The 16,608-nt window shown below is 21.4% G+C and overlaps 1 protein-coding gene across 1 annotated transcript in view; it reads right to left on the bottom strand.

Annotated features, from left to right (window-relative positions):
* Window positions 1-16,608, bottom strand: part of LOC109602466 (glutamate receptor ionotropic, kainate 1) — a 309,420-nt gene that overhangs the window by 22,460 nt on the left and 270,352 nt on the right. The window contains exon 12 of the mRNA XM_049962522.1: window positions 10,340-10,597. Coding sequence (XP_049818479.1) covers window positions 10,340-10,597 — 258 coding nt within the window. The remainder of the gene's footprint in view (window positions 1-10,339; window positions 10,598-16,608) is intronic.

The following is a 16,608-nucleotide window of genomic DNA, read 5'->3' as shown; positions in this document are numbered from 1 at the left end:
TTTTTAATTTGTATACAAATGTTTATTTAAATTATATTTAACATATATTGAAACTATTTTTAATATAATAATAATATTTATTCTAATATAAATTGGAAAATAATATCTTATTATTACTATTACCTTTAAGATGCACTCACTCATATTAAAGATAATCAAAGATATATTTTAATTTGTATAATAATGTTTATTTAAAATAAAATTTAAAATATGCTGAAAACTATTTTTAAATTAATATTAACTTTTATTGTAATATAAATATGAAAATAATATCTTATTATTACCATTATTTTTAAACTACTTTCTCAGATATTAAAGATAATCAAAGATATATTTTAATTTGATTTACTAATCTTTATTTAAATTAGATTTAAAATTTATTAAAACTATTTTCAAAGTAATAATAATTTTTGTTCCAATATAAATTTGTAAATAATGCCTTATCATTACCATTACTTTTAAGCTATTTTCTCAGATATTTAAGATAGTCAAAGATATGTTTCAATTTGCATACTAAAATTTATTTAAATTATGTTTAAAATATACTACAAATTTTTTTCAAAGTAATATTAACTTTTATTGTAACATAAACTGGAAAATAATATTTAACTATTACCAACGCTTTTAAGCTGGTCTCACACATATTAAAGATAATCAAAGATATATTTTAATTTCTATAATAATGTTTATTTAAAATAAATTTAAAATATTCTGAAAACTATTTTTTAAGTTATATTAACTTTTATTGTAATATAAATATGAAAATAATATTTTATTATTATCATTATTTTTAAACTAGTTTCTCAGATATTAAAGATAATCAAAGATATTTTTAATTTGTATACAAATGTTTATTTAAATTATATTTAAGATATATTGAAACTATTTTTAATATAATAATAATATTTATTCTAATATAAATTGGAAAATAATATCTTATTATTACTATTATCTTTAAGATGGACTCACTCATATTAAAGATAATCAAAGATATATTTTAATTTCTATAATAATGTTTATTTAAAATGAATTTAAAATATGCTGAAAACTATTTTTTAAGTTATATTAACTTTTATTGTAATATAAATATGAAAATAATATCTTATTATTATCATTATTTTTAAACTAGTTTCTCAGATATTAAAGATAATCAAAGATATTTTTAATTTGTATACAAATGTTTATTTAAATTATATTTAACATATATTGAAACTATTTTTAATATAATAATAATATTTATTCTGATATAAATTAGAAAATAATATCTTATCATTACTATTACTTTTAAGCTGGTCTCACTCATATTAAAGATAATCAAAGATATATTTTAATTTGTATAATAATGTTTATTTAAAATAAAATTTAAAATATGCTGAAAACTATTTTTAAATTAATATTAACTTTTATTGTAATATAAATATGAAAATAATATTTTATTATTACTATTATTTTTAAACTAGTTTCTCAGATATTAAAGATAATCAAAGATATTTTTTAATTTGTATACAAATGTTTATTTAAATTATATTTAACATATATTGAAACTATTTTTAATATAATAATAATATTTATTCTAATATAAATTGGAAAATAATATCTTATCATTACTATTACTTTTAAGCTGGTCTCACTCATATTAAAGATAATCAAAGATATATTTTAATTTGTATAATAATGTTTAATTAAAATATATTTAAAATATACTGAAAACTATTTTCAAAGTAATGTTAACTTTTATTGTAATATAAACAAGAAAATAATATCTTATTATTACAATATTTTTAAACTAGTTTCTCAGATATTAAAGATAATCAAAGAATTTTTTAATTTGTATACAAATATTTATTTAAATTATATTTAACATATATTGAAACTATTTTTAATATAATAATAATATTTATTCTAATATAAATTAGAAAATAATATCTTATTATTACTATTATCTTTAAGATGGACTCACTCATATTAAAGATAATCAAAGACATATTTTAATTTGTATAATAATGTTTATTTAAAATAAAATTTAAAATATGCTGAAAACTATTTTTAAATTAATATTAACTTTTATTGTAATATAAATATGAAAATAATATCTTATTATTACCATTATTTTTAAACTACTTTCTCAGATATTAAAGATAATCAAAGATATATTTTAATTTGATATACTAATCTTTATTTAAATTAGATTTAAAATTTATTAAAACTATTTTCAAAGTAATAATAATTTTTGTTCCAATATAAATTTGTAAATAATGCCTTATCATTACCATTACTTTTAAGCTATTTTCTCAGATATATAAGATAGTCAAAGATATGTTTCAATTTGCATACTAAAATTTATTTAAATTATGTTTAAAATATACTACAAATTTTTTTCAAAGTAATATTAACTTTTATTGTAACATAAACTGGAAAATAATATTTAACTATTACCATCGCTTTTAAGCTGGTCTCACACATATTAAAGATAATCAAAGATATATTTTAATTTCTATAATAATGTTTATTTAAAATAAATTTAAAATATTCTGAAAACTATTTTTTAAGTTATATTAACTTTTATTGTAATATAAATATGAAAATAATATTTTATTATTATCATTATTTTTAAACTAGTTTCTCAGATATTAAAGATAATCAAAGATATTTTTAATTTGTATACAAATGTTTATTTAAATTATATTTAAGATATATTGAAACTATTTTTAATATAATAATAATATTTATTCTAATATAAATTGGAAAATAATATCTTATTATTACTATTATCTTTAAGATGGACTCACTCATATTAAAGATAATCAAAGATATATTTTAATTTCTATAATAATGTTTATTTAAAATGAATTTAAAATATGCTGAAAACTATTTTTTAAGTTATATTAACTTTTATTGTAATATAAATATGAAAATAATATCTTATTATTATCATTATTTTTAAACTAGTTTCTCAGATATTAAAGATAATCAAAGATATTTTTTAATTTGTATACAAATGTTTATTTAAATTATATTTAACATATATTGAAACTATTTTTAATATAATAATAATATTTATTCTAATATAAATTGGAAAATAATATCTTATCATTACTATTACTTTTAAGCTGGTCTCACTCATATTAAAGATAATCAAAGATATATTTTAATTTGTATAATAATGTTTAATTAAAATATATTTAAAATATACTGAAAACTATTTTCAAAGTAATATTAACTTTTATTGTAATATAAACAAGAAAATAATATCTTATTATTATAATATTTTTAAACTAGTTTCTCAGATATTAAAGATAATCAAAGAATTTTTTAATTTGTATACAAATGTTTATTTAAATTATATTTAACATATATTGAAACTATTTTTAATATAATAATAATATTTATTCTAATATAAATTGGAAAATAATATCTTATTATTACTATTATCTTTAAGATGGACTCACTCATATTAAAGATAATCAAAGATATATTTTAATTTGTATAATAATGTTTATTTAAAATAAAATTTAAAATATGCTGAAAACTATTTTTAAATTAATATTATCTTTTATTGTAATATAAATATGAAAATAATATCTTATTATTACCATTATTTTTAAACTAGTTTCTCAGATATTAAAGATAATCAAAGATATATTTTAATTTGATATACTAATCTTTATTTAAATTAGATTTAAAATTTATTAAAACTATTTTTAAAGTAATAATAATTTTTGTTCCAATATAAATTTGTAAATAATACCTTATCATTACCATTACTTTTAAGCTATTTTCTCAGATATTAAAGATAGTCAAAGATATGTTTCAATTTGCATACTAAAATTTATTTAAATTATGTTTAAAATATACTACAAATTTTTTTCAAAGTAATATTAACTTTTATTGTAACATAAACTGGAAAATAATATTTAAAGTAATAATAGTTTTTATTCTAATATAAATTGGAAAATAATATACTATCATTACCATTACTTTTAAGATGGTCTCACACATATTAAAGATAATCAAAGATATATTTTAATTTGTATACTAACATAATATTTATTTAAATTATATTTAAAATATACTGAAAACTATTTTCAGAGTAATATTAACTTTTATTGTAACATATACTGGAAAATAATATCTTATCATTACCATTACTTTGAAGCTAGTTTCTCAGATATTGAAGAAAATCAAAGATATTTTTTAGTTTGTATGGTAATGTTTATTTAAATTAGATTTAAAATATATTGAAACTATTTTGAAAGTAATAATAATTTTTAATATAATTTAAACTTAAAAATAATATTTTATCATTATCATTACTTTTTAATGTTCATTTAAATTAGATTTAAAGTATGTTAAAAACACATGTTAAAATAATAATTATTTTTTTATTTTAAATATTAATAAACTATCCATTTGTAACTGCTTTTATTTTGAACATTCTGGTATGATTAAAGAAAATAATTAAAAATAAATGAAAATAATTTTCAGCTGACGTAAGAATGAAAAATAAAATTACATCAGTATGTATAACAGAAACACAAATATAAAGTTAACAACTCACTCCCTGCTAACGCAATTATCCACATTATCCACAAACTCATAAAATGCGAGCTTTAATCAATCCGTAATTCAATTATAAATTTATTTAAGAACGACATTTACCCCAACATTTGCGGTATATTGTCTATGTACACACCAAATTAAATTCCATTTTATTGTCATGAACAACAGGTAATGATGTGCTGATTACATCGGTTTGAAACTCCCTCAAATCGTTAATCAACAATTTCAAATCCAATTCAATTAATAAAATAAATCTGACAATTGGTTTGGAGCGTTCGGAATTAGGCAATGGAATTTTATTGGTCCGTAAATAACGACCATTTCATTATTTCATAAATTATTGGTATAGGATGAATATTTTTTTCTAATTAACTGGTGAAGTTATTTATGTGTCATTAAATAATGAGTATATAACTAATTTACGTGTAGTTTTTAGCCAATCATATGAGACAAAAAATTATGTCATATTTCAAAGTTATTTGTTCTGTAACTAGAATAATACAATAATAATATTTGTTTTTATTTCAACATTTCAATGATCATTACTGAAATTATCATTATTATCTTTCTTTGTTATCATTGTTATCACTGTTATCACTATTATCATTGTTATCACTATTATCACTGTTATCGTTATTATCACTGTTATCACTGTTATCAATGTTATCACATTTATTACTGTTTCCACTGTTATCACTGTTATCAGTGTTGTCATTGTTATCATGTTATCATTGTTATCATTGTCATCACTGTTATCACTGTTGTCACTGCTGTTACTGTTTCCACTGTTATCACTGTTTCCATTGTTATCTCTGTTATCAGTGTTGTCATTGTTATCTTGTTATCATTGTTATCACTGTTATTACTGTTTTCACTGTTATCACTCTTATCAGTGTTGTCATTGTTATCATGTTATCATTGTTATCATTGTCTTCACTGTTATCACTGATGTCACTGCTGTTACTGTTTCCACTGTTATCACTGTTATCAGTGTTGTCATTGTTATCTTGTTATCATTGTTATCACTGTTATTACTGTTATCACTCTTATCACTCTTATCACTATTATCAATGTTATCACTGTTATTACTATTTCCACTGTTATCACTGTTATCATTGTTGTCATTGTTATCATTGTCATTACTGTTATCACTGTTATCACTGTTATTACTGTTTCCACTGTTATCACTGTTATCAGTGTTGTCATTATTATCATGTTATTTATCATTGTTATCATTGTTATCATTATTAACATTATTATGATTATTATTATTATTATGATTATTATTATAAGAAGTTTGCTGAAGAATGGAATGGTTTTTATTTAGAATGAAGTTTAGGTGTTATAGCTGAATCTATGTTATATTGGTCTTTGTGTCCAATATTTTTCATATTTAGGACAAAAAATAGCAATAACTGAGATGATTTCGTTTCATCTAAATGATTAATTTGTTCTGGTCTCCCAAATAAAAGCCAAAATTTTCTAGAAACATAAAGTCAAAGTCAAAAATAGATTATCTAAACTAGTTCAGTTCAGTCTATCTCAAAAATATAATGAATATTTATTTAGTATGCAAAAGGAAATTATTATTATATTATTAAAATTTGCTAGTGTTGTTTTTATTTATATTTTAAAAAATAATTTCTGGAATTAAAAATAAAATATGTGTCAGATAATTTTGATTTTAAATTTAACGTCGCAATTAAAACTCCCAGAGAAAAATAAAATAACTATAATATTTCCTGAAGTCCTAATTAGTTTCAATCACGTTCGCAGCACTCGTAAATGCAGCCCATTCGACTCGACTTCCGTTTAACTATTGCGCCATGTGTCAAACACATCAAATTTTAACATTCTTGTTTATGACACTTAAACCACTTGTAAGGCCAAAATAATCCACTTTACTTTAACGGGCCTCGACTGGGTTAACGGACCGACAATTAAATGACGGTAATGACGGATACCACTTTAAGAACCACTAAACTCTTATCTGATGCTGTTCAATCCTTCGGCGCACTGTGCGATTTTTATTTATTTGCACTGAACAGGATCTTCCTCCATTTAAATAGAATGTTTTTTTCAAAAGTTTTAAATCAGTTTAATTGTTTTTTATGTTGTTTTTTGACCCGGGAACGAAAATAAACAAATGAGAGTGTTTCAAGTGTTTCAGGAAAAGCTTAATTAATACTTAATTTTTACAGTGTAATTATAAAATTTGTTCAGATTCTCAAAAAATATTTATCTTTAATCTTTCTGTTTTAGAATCTCAATAATATGACATTATGGTAGATAAATTAGAAGTCTATTCAGGGACATTTCAGCACTGCATTGTTACTGAAATTTTAAAATGAACTAATAATAACTATTAGTAGTAGAAAAATGTTTCAAGTTTTAAGGGAAACTGAAAGTAATGTCACTTTCTTACAGTAAACTCAAACAAATAGATTGTTAATATGACTTTATTTTTAATCACGTTGTTGTTAAAAATCTTTTGCCATTTATTGTGTGAATTTTCAATCTCCGACTGACAAAAATCAATTGATTTTTGAGTAAAATATCTCGAGATGTACGTCATCCAAATTTATATTATCATTATTATTATAGAATCTCAATAATATGTCATTATCGTAGATAAATTAGATGTCTATCTCCAAAATCTTATTCAGGGACATTTCAGCACTACTTTATTACTGAAATATTAAAATGAACTAATAGTATCTATTAGTGGTAGACAAATGTTTCAAGTTTTAAGGGAAACTGAAAGTAATATCACTTTCTTACAGTAAACTCAAACAAATAGATTGTTAATATGACTTTATTTTTAATCACCATTGTTGTTAACAATCTTTTGTCATTTATTGTGTGAATTTTCAATCCCAGACTGATAAAAATCAATTGATTTTTGAGTAAAATATCTCGAGGTGGACGTCATCCAAATTTTTATTATCATTATTATTATAGAATCTCAATAATATGACATTATCGTAGATAAATTAGAAGTCTATCTTCAAAATCTTATTCAGGGATATTTCAGCACTACATTATTACTGAAATATTAAAATGATCTAATAATAACTATTAGTAGTAGAAAAATGTTCAAGTTTTAAGGGAAACGGAAAATAATGTCACTTTCTAACAGTAAACTCAATCAAATAGATTGTTAATATGACTTTACTTTTAATCACCCTTGTTGTTAACAATCTTTTGCCATTTATTGTGTGAATTTTCAATCCCGGACTGACAAAAATCAATTGATTTTTGAGTAAAATTTCTCGTGATGGACGCCATCTAAATTTTTATTATCATTATTATTACAGAATCTCAATAATATCACATTATCGTAGATAAATTAGAAGTCTATCTTCAAAATCTTATTCACGGATATTTCAGCACTACATTATTACTGAAATATTAAAATGAACTAATAATAATTATTAGTAGTAGAAAAATGTTCAAGTTTTAAGGGAAACGGAAAGTAATGTCACTTTCTAACAGTAAACTCAATCAAATAGATTGTTAATATGACTTTATTTTTAATCACTCTTGTTGTTAACAATCTTTTGCCATTTATTGTGTGTATTTTCAATCCCGGACTGACAAAAATCCATTGATTTTTGAGTAAAATATCTCGAGATGGACGTCATTCAAATTTTTATTCTCATTATTATTATAGAATCTCTATAATATGACATTATCGTAGATAAATTAGAAGTCTATCTTTAAAATCTTATTCAGGGACATTTCAGCACTACATTGTTACTGAAATTTTAAAATGAACTAATAATAACTATTAGTAGTAGAAAAATGTTTCAAGTTTTAAGGGAAACGGAAAGTGATGTCACTTTCTTACAGTAGACTCAAACAAATAGATTGTTAATATGACTTTATTTTTAATCACCCTTGTTGTTAACAATCTTTTATGTGTCACAATTGTGTGAATTTTCAATCCCAGACTGATAAAAATCAATTGATTTTTGAGTAAAATATCTCGAGGTGGACATCATCCAAATTTTTATTATCATTATTATTATAGAATCTCAATAATATGACATTATCGTAGATAAATTAGAAGTCTATCTTCAAAATCTTATTCAGGGACATTTCAGCACTATATTATTACTGAAATTTTAAACTGAACTAATAATAACTATTAATAGTAGAAAAATATTTCAAGTTTTAAGGGAAACGGAAAATAATGTCACTTTCTTACAGTAAACTCAAACAAATAGATTTTTAATATGACTTTATTTTTAATCACTCTTCTTGTAACAATCTTTTGCCATTTCTTGTGTGAATTTTCAATCCCGGACTAATAAAAATCAATTGATTTTTGAGTAACATATTTCAAGATGGACGTCATCCAAATTTTTATTATCATTATTATCATTATTATCATTATTATTATTATTATTATTATCATTATTATCATTATTATCATTATTATCATTATTATCATTATTATCATTATTATCATTATTATCATTATTATCATTATTATCATTATTATCATTATTATCATTATTATCATTATTATCATTATTATCATTATTATCATTATTATCATTATTATCATTATTATCATTATTATCATTATTATCATTATTATCATTATTATCATTATTATCATTATTATCATTATTATCATTATTATCATTATTATCATTATTATCATTATTATCATTATTATCATTATTATCATTATTATCATTATTATCATTATTAATACATATATATGTGTATTCGTACAGAATATAAAAATTACCTTAAAATAACTTTGGCGCAATCAAATATTGTTATGTTCAGAAACGGCCATTAGTTTCCACCCCCTAATATTTAGAATGTTTAAGGAAAACAATATTTTGAAATTTAAGTTGGAATTATACAAAGTACTTCTGAGTATTTTTTGATATTTTCACACATCTGAATGAACCGCCCCACTGTGCGTCTCTCCAGCATCCATGCCGTAATAAACGCCAAATTCTCGTAAAGCCCGTTTCAGCGGGGGACGACTGACAGTTCCAGGACAAATCAGTTTAATTGTACTCTGGTCCAGATAAGCTCCCGCAAAAACTTCGGCGATAAAGTTGCCTTCGACCTAAAAACCCATTCTCCCGAGGATTGAAACATTAAAACCGATACAGTAAAAGTGTTTGCAGTTTTTCATTCGGTTCCGGGGCCCTTTCGACATTCGACGGCCGCAAACAATGATCAAGAACAATCGGGTTTTGGGGGTGTAATTTTATTGTGTTTGTGTTGGGGCACGACAACAGTTTTCGATTACAATTAATTTTAATTCATGTAGTTCATATAGTTCGACGTACGGTAATACGAATAAGTTTAATATTCTGTTTAGGTCTAATAGCATTTCCAAACAACTAATATCACATAAATGTTGTACAAAGGATTAGTAATATTCTATTAATATCTAATGGATGAAGCTTCCAATATATAATCTATTGATGTTTAGTGGATCAACTTAACAAGGATTATCTGGTAACAAAGCTTTTGTTTATCAAATTTCATTCCTAAACTCGATTTTAGAGATTTAAACTTATAATACAAATAAATCACAGTAAAATTTTAATATGTAAGTCCGGAGTTATGCAAAGAACTCGAGTACAATATATACATATTGCATATAAGTGCTCATTCTTGTCGTCTAAAAATAAAACAAACCAAAGGGTGAACGCAAAACACAATAGTGAGTGCCTTTTCAGTCTGACCGCGGAAGAAAGCCATGCAAAACACAGACAACTAGATCATGCACACATATCCAAACCTTCGGGTTCAGGCCGGATCCCTGTCGTAAAAACGTCCCCGTTATAAACCAGAAACTGTTCGATACGGAAAATTGGTTCTCGACAATGTCGGACTCTTGGTGACAGGGATGAGGGTTGTTCCATTCGTACGGGGAGAAGCGTGCCATCACGAATAGCGTGAAGGAGACCAGCATGTAAGCGGCCAGTACGTAGAGCCAGATCTCCACCGCCAGGGGATTCATGAAGCTGAATAGACGGGTCGGCTGGCTGGTTGGCACCTGGAATACATTCCGGTTTTATTCCTTTAACAGTTAAGTGGTCGCATGCGGGGGCTTTATGTGTCCCATAGTTTATAACTTATATGACACTGAGGCCAACTTAATTTAATTGAGAAAGTTTGACACTCTTTAATTGTCTTACAAGTAAGAGGGTTTAATAAATCATAAGTTTTAAATACGTTATTCATGCTTGAAGAAGTAAATGAAATATAGTTATTGTAGAATTTTTCATATAAGAATGTATATAATTGAAGTCAATTATTTTTATCTTCTTAAAATTATTCACACTTATATTAGATAGTGTAAATAACAATATAACCAAATAGTAAGAAGTAAAAATTTTTATTTTCTGATTTACGATACTTTAAAGTGAAATGTGCTTTAGCCCATATAATTACTCAAAAGTACTCAACATAACACAGGATATTAAAGTTGAAGTACACCTAATATATTTACAGGAGATGCAATTTTAAATTAAAGATGATTCCCATGAAACTTCGTGACTATACAAAATGTTTTATGTCGTCCATTTTACATTTTTTATGATAAAAATCACGTTATCAAAAATATTCTATACTTGCTAATTTATATTTTCCATGTGGGATTTAATTTAAAATGAAAATAATAATATTAATTTGAATTAAAAAATTTAAATATAAAAAATACTATATTAAAGAAATTATAACATATTTAATTAAAAAAATTAAAATATTCCATTTAAAATAAAATAAAAAAATGAAAAAATATTTAATTTTAAGATAAATAAATAAAATTAAAAATATTATATTAAAAAATAATAGTAATATTTAATTTAAACTAAAGTATTAAAATATTTAATTTAAAATATAAAAAAATATATTTAATTTAAATAAAAAAATAAAATATTTCAATTTAAATTTAAATAATTAATAGTAAAATTAATTTAATTAAAAAATAAAATAAAATAGTTAATGTAAATTAAAAAAAGAAGAGAAAAAGAAAATAATTAAACAACATTAAAAAAATAATAAAATATTTCATTTTAAGATAAAATAATAAACATGATATTAAAAAAATATATAGTAATATTTAATTTTTAATTTAAAAATATAATATATTTAATTTAAACTATAAAAAATAATAATATATTTAATTTAAAATTAAAAACATAATAATAAAATGCTTAATTTAAATAGAAATTTAAAATCATTAATATAATATTAATCAAATGATAAAATATTTAATTTAAACAAAAAATTAAAATATTTAATTCAAAATAAAAAAAATATATATTTAATTTAAAGTAAAAAATATGTAAAATATTTAATCTTAAAAAAATAATGGTAATTTAAACCAAAATATTAAATTATTTAATTTAAAATAGAAAAAAATTATTAATTTAAATGAAAAAAAAAATATATTTAATTTAAAAATAAAAAATAGTAGTAACATTAATTTGTATTAAAAAATACAATAAAATATGTAATGTAAATTAAAAAAAACAGAAATAATAAAATATTTAATTTAAACTGAAAAAATTAAAATATTCAATTTAAAATTAAAAAAATATATTTAAACATAATATTAAAAAAATAATAGTAATATTTAATTTAAAATTTAAAAATTTATATTAAAGGAAATAAAATATTTGATTTAAAGTTATAAAATGAAATAATATTTAATTTAAGTTATAAAAAATAAAATATTTAATGTTAAAATAAGCAAATATTTAAAATAATAAATATTATATTAAAAAAATAATGGTAATTTAAATTAAAAAATTGAAATATTAAATTTAAATTAAAAAAATAATAATAAAATTAATCTGGATTAAAAAATTTAAATATTTAATGTAAATTTAAATAAAATAAAATAATTATTACAACATTAAAGAAATAATAAAATATTTAATTTATACTGGAAAAATTAAAATATTCAATTTAAAATTAAAAAAATATATATTATATCTTAATTAAAATAAAATATTAAACATAATATTAAAAAACTAATAGTAATAATTAATTTAAAATTAAAAAAAATATATTAAAAGAAATAAAATATATTATTTATAATTAAAAAATAATATAATATTTAATTTAAATTATAAAAAATAAAATATTTAATCTTAAAATAAAAAAATAATTAAAATAATAAATGTTGTATTAAAAAAAATAATAATAAACCATTAATTTAGATTAAAAAAATTAAATATTTAATGTAATTTTTTAAAAAATAATGTAATTATTACAACATTAAATTATTTCTTTGTTGTAATGTTGTAATAAAATATTTAAATAACTAAAAAAATTAAGATATTTAATTAAAATAGATAAATAAAATAAAATTAAAAATAGGAATATTTTCAAATTTTAAATTAAAATAAATATAATATTTAAAATATTTAATTTAAATTAAAAAAAAAATAAATAAAATAATATATATATATATATATATATATATATATATATATATATATATATATATATATATATATATATATATACAATATTATACAAATATTATAAAATATTAAAGTTAAATTAAAAAAAACATAGGCTTTAATTTAAAATTTAAATAATAATAATACTAATAATAAATAATAATTTAAATAATAATAATAATAATAATAAATAAAATATTTAATTAAAATTAAAATAATTAATATGTTATAATAATAAGGAAATAAGAAAATAATTGATTTTAATATTTAGTTTAAAGATATTTATATTTAATTTGAATTAAAGCTACTTTGGAACATAATAGACTGTATGTTATTTGTAATTATGTCATTGCAAGTAGGACTCAGAGGAGCCATAAGTTAGTTAACTGAGCCTCCGGTATAACTTGAATGATTCTCTTAGCAAGGAGAGTGGTGGAACTATTTCTACACAGAAACGGGAATAATTTCCTGACAACTTTCCATGCCTTATCTCTAACATATTCTATTTGTTGCTTAGATTGACTGATAACACCAAGATATGATGGGTTAATTGGACCATTCGATGTTATCGACGTCAAAACTTACTTCATCAGGAAACTTCAACCCACACTTTTGGTGGATTATTGCTTGGCTCAGTTAAACTTTGTTACTAAATAAAAAATTATTCCTCTCATTTCAAAAAAGGGGCAGATGAAAATTCATATTTTAAATGATTTTATCCCAGTTTGAAAAAAAAAATGATTTGAAAAACCATGCACTAAAAATAAAAATGCCTCTATGACAATAAAAACAATTTTTTGGTGGAAAAAATACGTGTCTAATGAAAAAGCTCGTGAAACTGTTACATCAAAATATAAAATCATGGCCAGAATCGGTCGGTTGATTTGAAATGGAATGGGCCAATTAAGGTCCTACTCAATTACTATCATTAGCAGTAATATTAATTCATCATTCAATGTTTAGAGCTCAAGATGTTACATGAAATTTCTCTAACTCACAAAGAATTATAAAAAAAATATCCTTTGTTAGTTTTTAGAATAAATTTCAGGGTTTAGCCTAAGTAAAATCATAATAAACCCTCTTGATGTTTTTTGAAGTTATCCACCTCTAAAGGATTCATGAAGCCGAATAACCTGGTTAGTTGGTTGGTTTGAACTCAAAATATATTCCTCTGTTATTTCGCTGAGCGTTTAACAAGGACGGGCACACGGTAAGTTATGACTCTCATAAATAATATGCTAAAGAGTACATACAACCTAAGAAAATTTATACTTCGGTATTGTTATTCCTTATGAATTCAAAACTAGCACTCATTAAATTAAGCCCAGCCACTTCTCATTCATTTTATTGTTAGTATATGCGTGGAACGTGCTTCGTTCATTTAGTTCGTGGAAAAACAAAAAGTTACGTTCTTCGCTTATTTTATAATTGTTAATTAACTGGCACAATTATGCTCTACTTTAATATAGAGTTACTTTTTTAATATGTGGATTAAAACAAAAAAGTAAATTTTACTCTTTTTCAGTCACAGGAATTTCTGGAAAGTCTGGAGACATTATATTTTTGTTTATAATAATTAACAACTAAATAATTATTTAAGTTTGGAATAATCTGACGTAAAATTTCTAATATCGAAACTGTATAACATGTGCACCAGTCATATTTCCAAGATGCTTTAACATATTGTATAAATAATTCGTTATCTTTATGAATGAATGTCATATAAACAGTGAATGTGGCCATAAAGTAAAGGAATAGCGCCATGGACTCGAATTGTCTACACATTTGTTGTTGTAAAAATGGAAAAAGAATCATGTTACTTGGAGTTAGCCTCGTAAACTTTTATATTCTCCTGGTTTTATTATGTTGACCATATAGTTCCTTTACATATGATCAAAATTATAAGTTGTTCCATCTAAAAGTGTGCTATTAATTTTTTTACAGCTTTAGTTAAACGTTATTGAATTTTGATTGGAAAAATTCTATAGGCTTTTAATCTTGTAATAAGTTTACTGCTTCATAAACAAAATGAATGAACCTTGAGGACCATACAATATCCAATAATTGACTATTAAGTTTTACGTTTTCTTGTCTATTATATTATACATATAATTTTTTTTCGTCTGACCTAATAAAGACATTTATAACTTTGTCAGCAATAAAACTTTGGTAAGTAAACATATCCTGATCAGCACTTCCTTCAAGGTTGTTGAGCCAATTTATTGCCCTCTTAAAAGATTTATTTTTTATTCAATCAATTTTTTTAGTAATTATTCTGTTGGTAGTATCTCAAAATTTATTTGTTCTTGTATATTCGGTAATGATATCAGTTTCCAACATCTCGAAACTCGATTTATTTGTCCAAACCATTAATTTTACTCTAAATATGTTCCAGGTAAAGATACACGTGGTCGCAATTACTAGTTAGAGCACGTTCAGTTTGTAACGTTAATTACACCATCCCAAAACGATAATTAATCGTAAGTAAAGTTCCAGCGAATAATAACCATTAAATTTAATATTCCGATTAATTGAAGACATTTGAAATCGTCTTCTAAAATATTGATAGATTTAAAAAAATGTGTGCAATTACGTTAAAAATTAAGTTTATTATTAATTGGATTGAATCAATTTCGTCAATAATTAAGGTGCCCTAATGTAAAAAGTTTCATTATGTTTTATCATGTTTTTGGATATTTAATAACTAATCAAAAAAGTAATTGAAAAATTAATTATTATAACTTTTGTCTTTTTTATTATATCCTGTGTTTATTTTTCTGAAAACTGATCATTAGTTTTTTCAGGATTTCTCATGTAGAGTATACATACTTTCTTCTTGTTCAGCCAACTATTATATCAAATAACAAATGATTTCGGTATAATTTCATGATATAACATATATAATAGAAACAGACACATAACTTACTTTAAAAAATATCTTTGCAATTTTAAAAATTATAATATTTGTAATAAAATACTTTACATCATTAAAATTAGTAAGAATAGTGGAAAATTGTGATTGTGGACAAATATAATGATACAAAAAAGAGAGTATTTAGCTTTGGTTTTATAACATGCTCTTAAAGAGGAGTAAAAAAATTAAATACTAGAGTTTCCTTTGTGTGGGTTATATTAATAATATTATAATATTATAAAAATTTTATAATTACATAGTTGGCATAAGTTTTAGTTGCCTTTAATTAAAATGTAATATTATTTTTTACAAATAGGAAAATGAAACACTTGAAATAATACAAAAGTATTTCATGAAGTAAAAACAAATAAATTATCCTCTAATTTAGTTTACATGAAAATTATGAAGTTCCTTTATAACTATATTTGATAAATAGGAAATTAAATATGTTTAAATGATAAATTAGAATTTGAATAATTATAGAATTATATATCTAATATAAATATATAACGTAAATCAGAATAATTAATAAAAGTAATTTGTTATATACAGTAGTGGCCATAATTATGGCAACATATTAAAAATATAAGCTTAAAATATAATCCAATACTTTTTAATGTTTTTTTGTTATTTTTGTATCTAATATAAAACTGGTCAATCTAATTTTATTTTTTAATT

Source organism: Aethina tumida, chromosome 2, assembly GCF_024364675.1.
Source record: "Aethina tumida isolate Nest 87 chromosome 2, icAetTumi1.1, whole genome shotgun sequence".
Lineage (NCBI taxonomy): Eukaryota > Metazoa > Arthropoda > Insecta > Coleoptera > Nitidulidae > Aethina > Aethina tumida.
The sequence above is the reverse complement of the archived record's forward strand: the minus strand, read 5'-3'. Positions and strand labels throughout refer to the sequence as shown.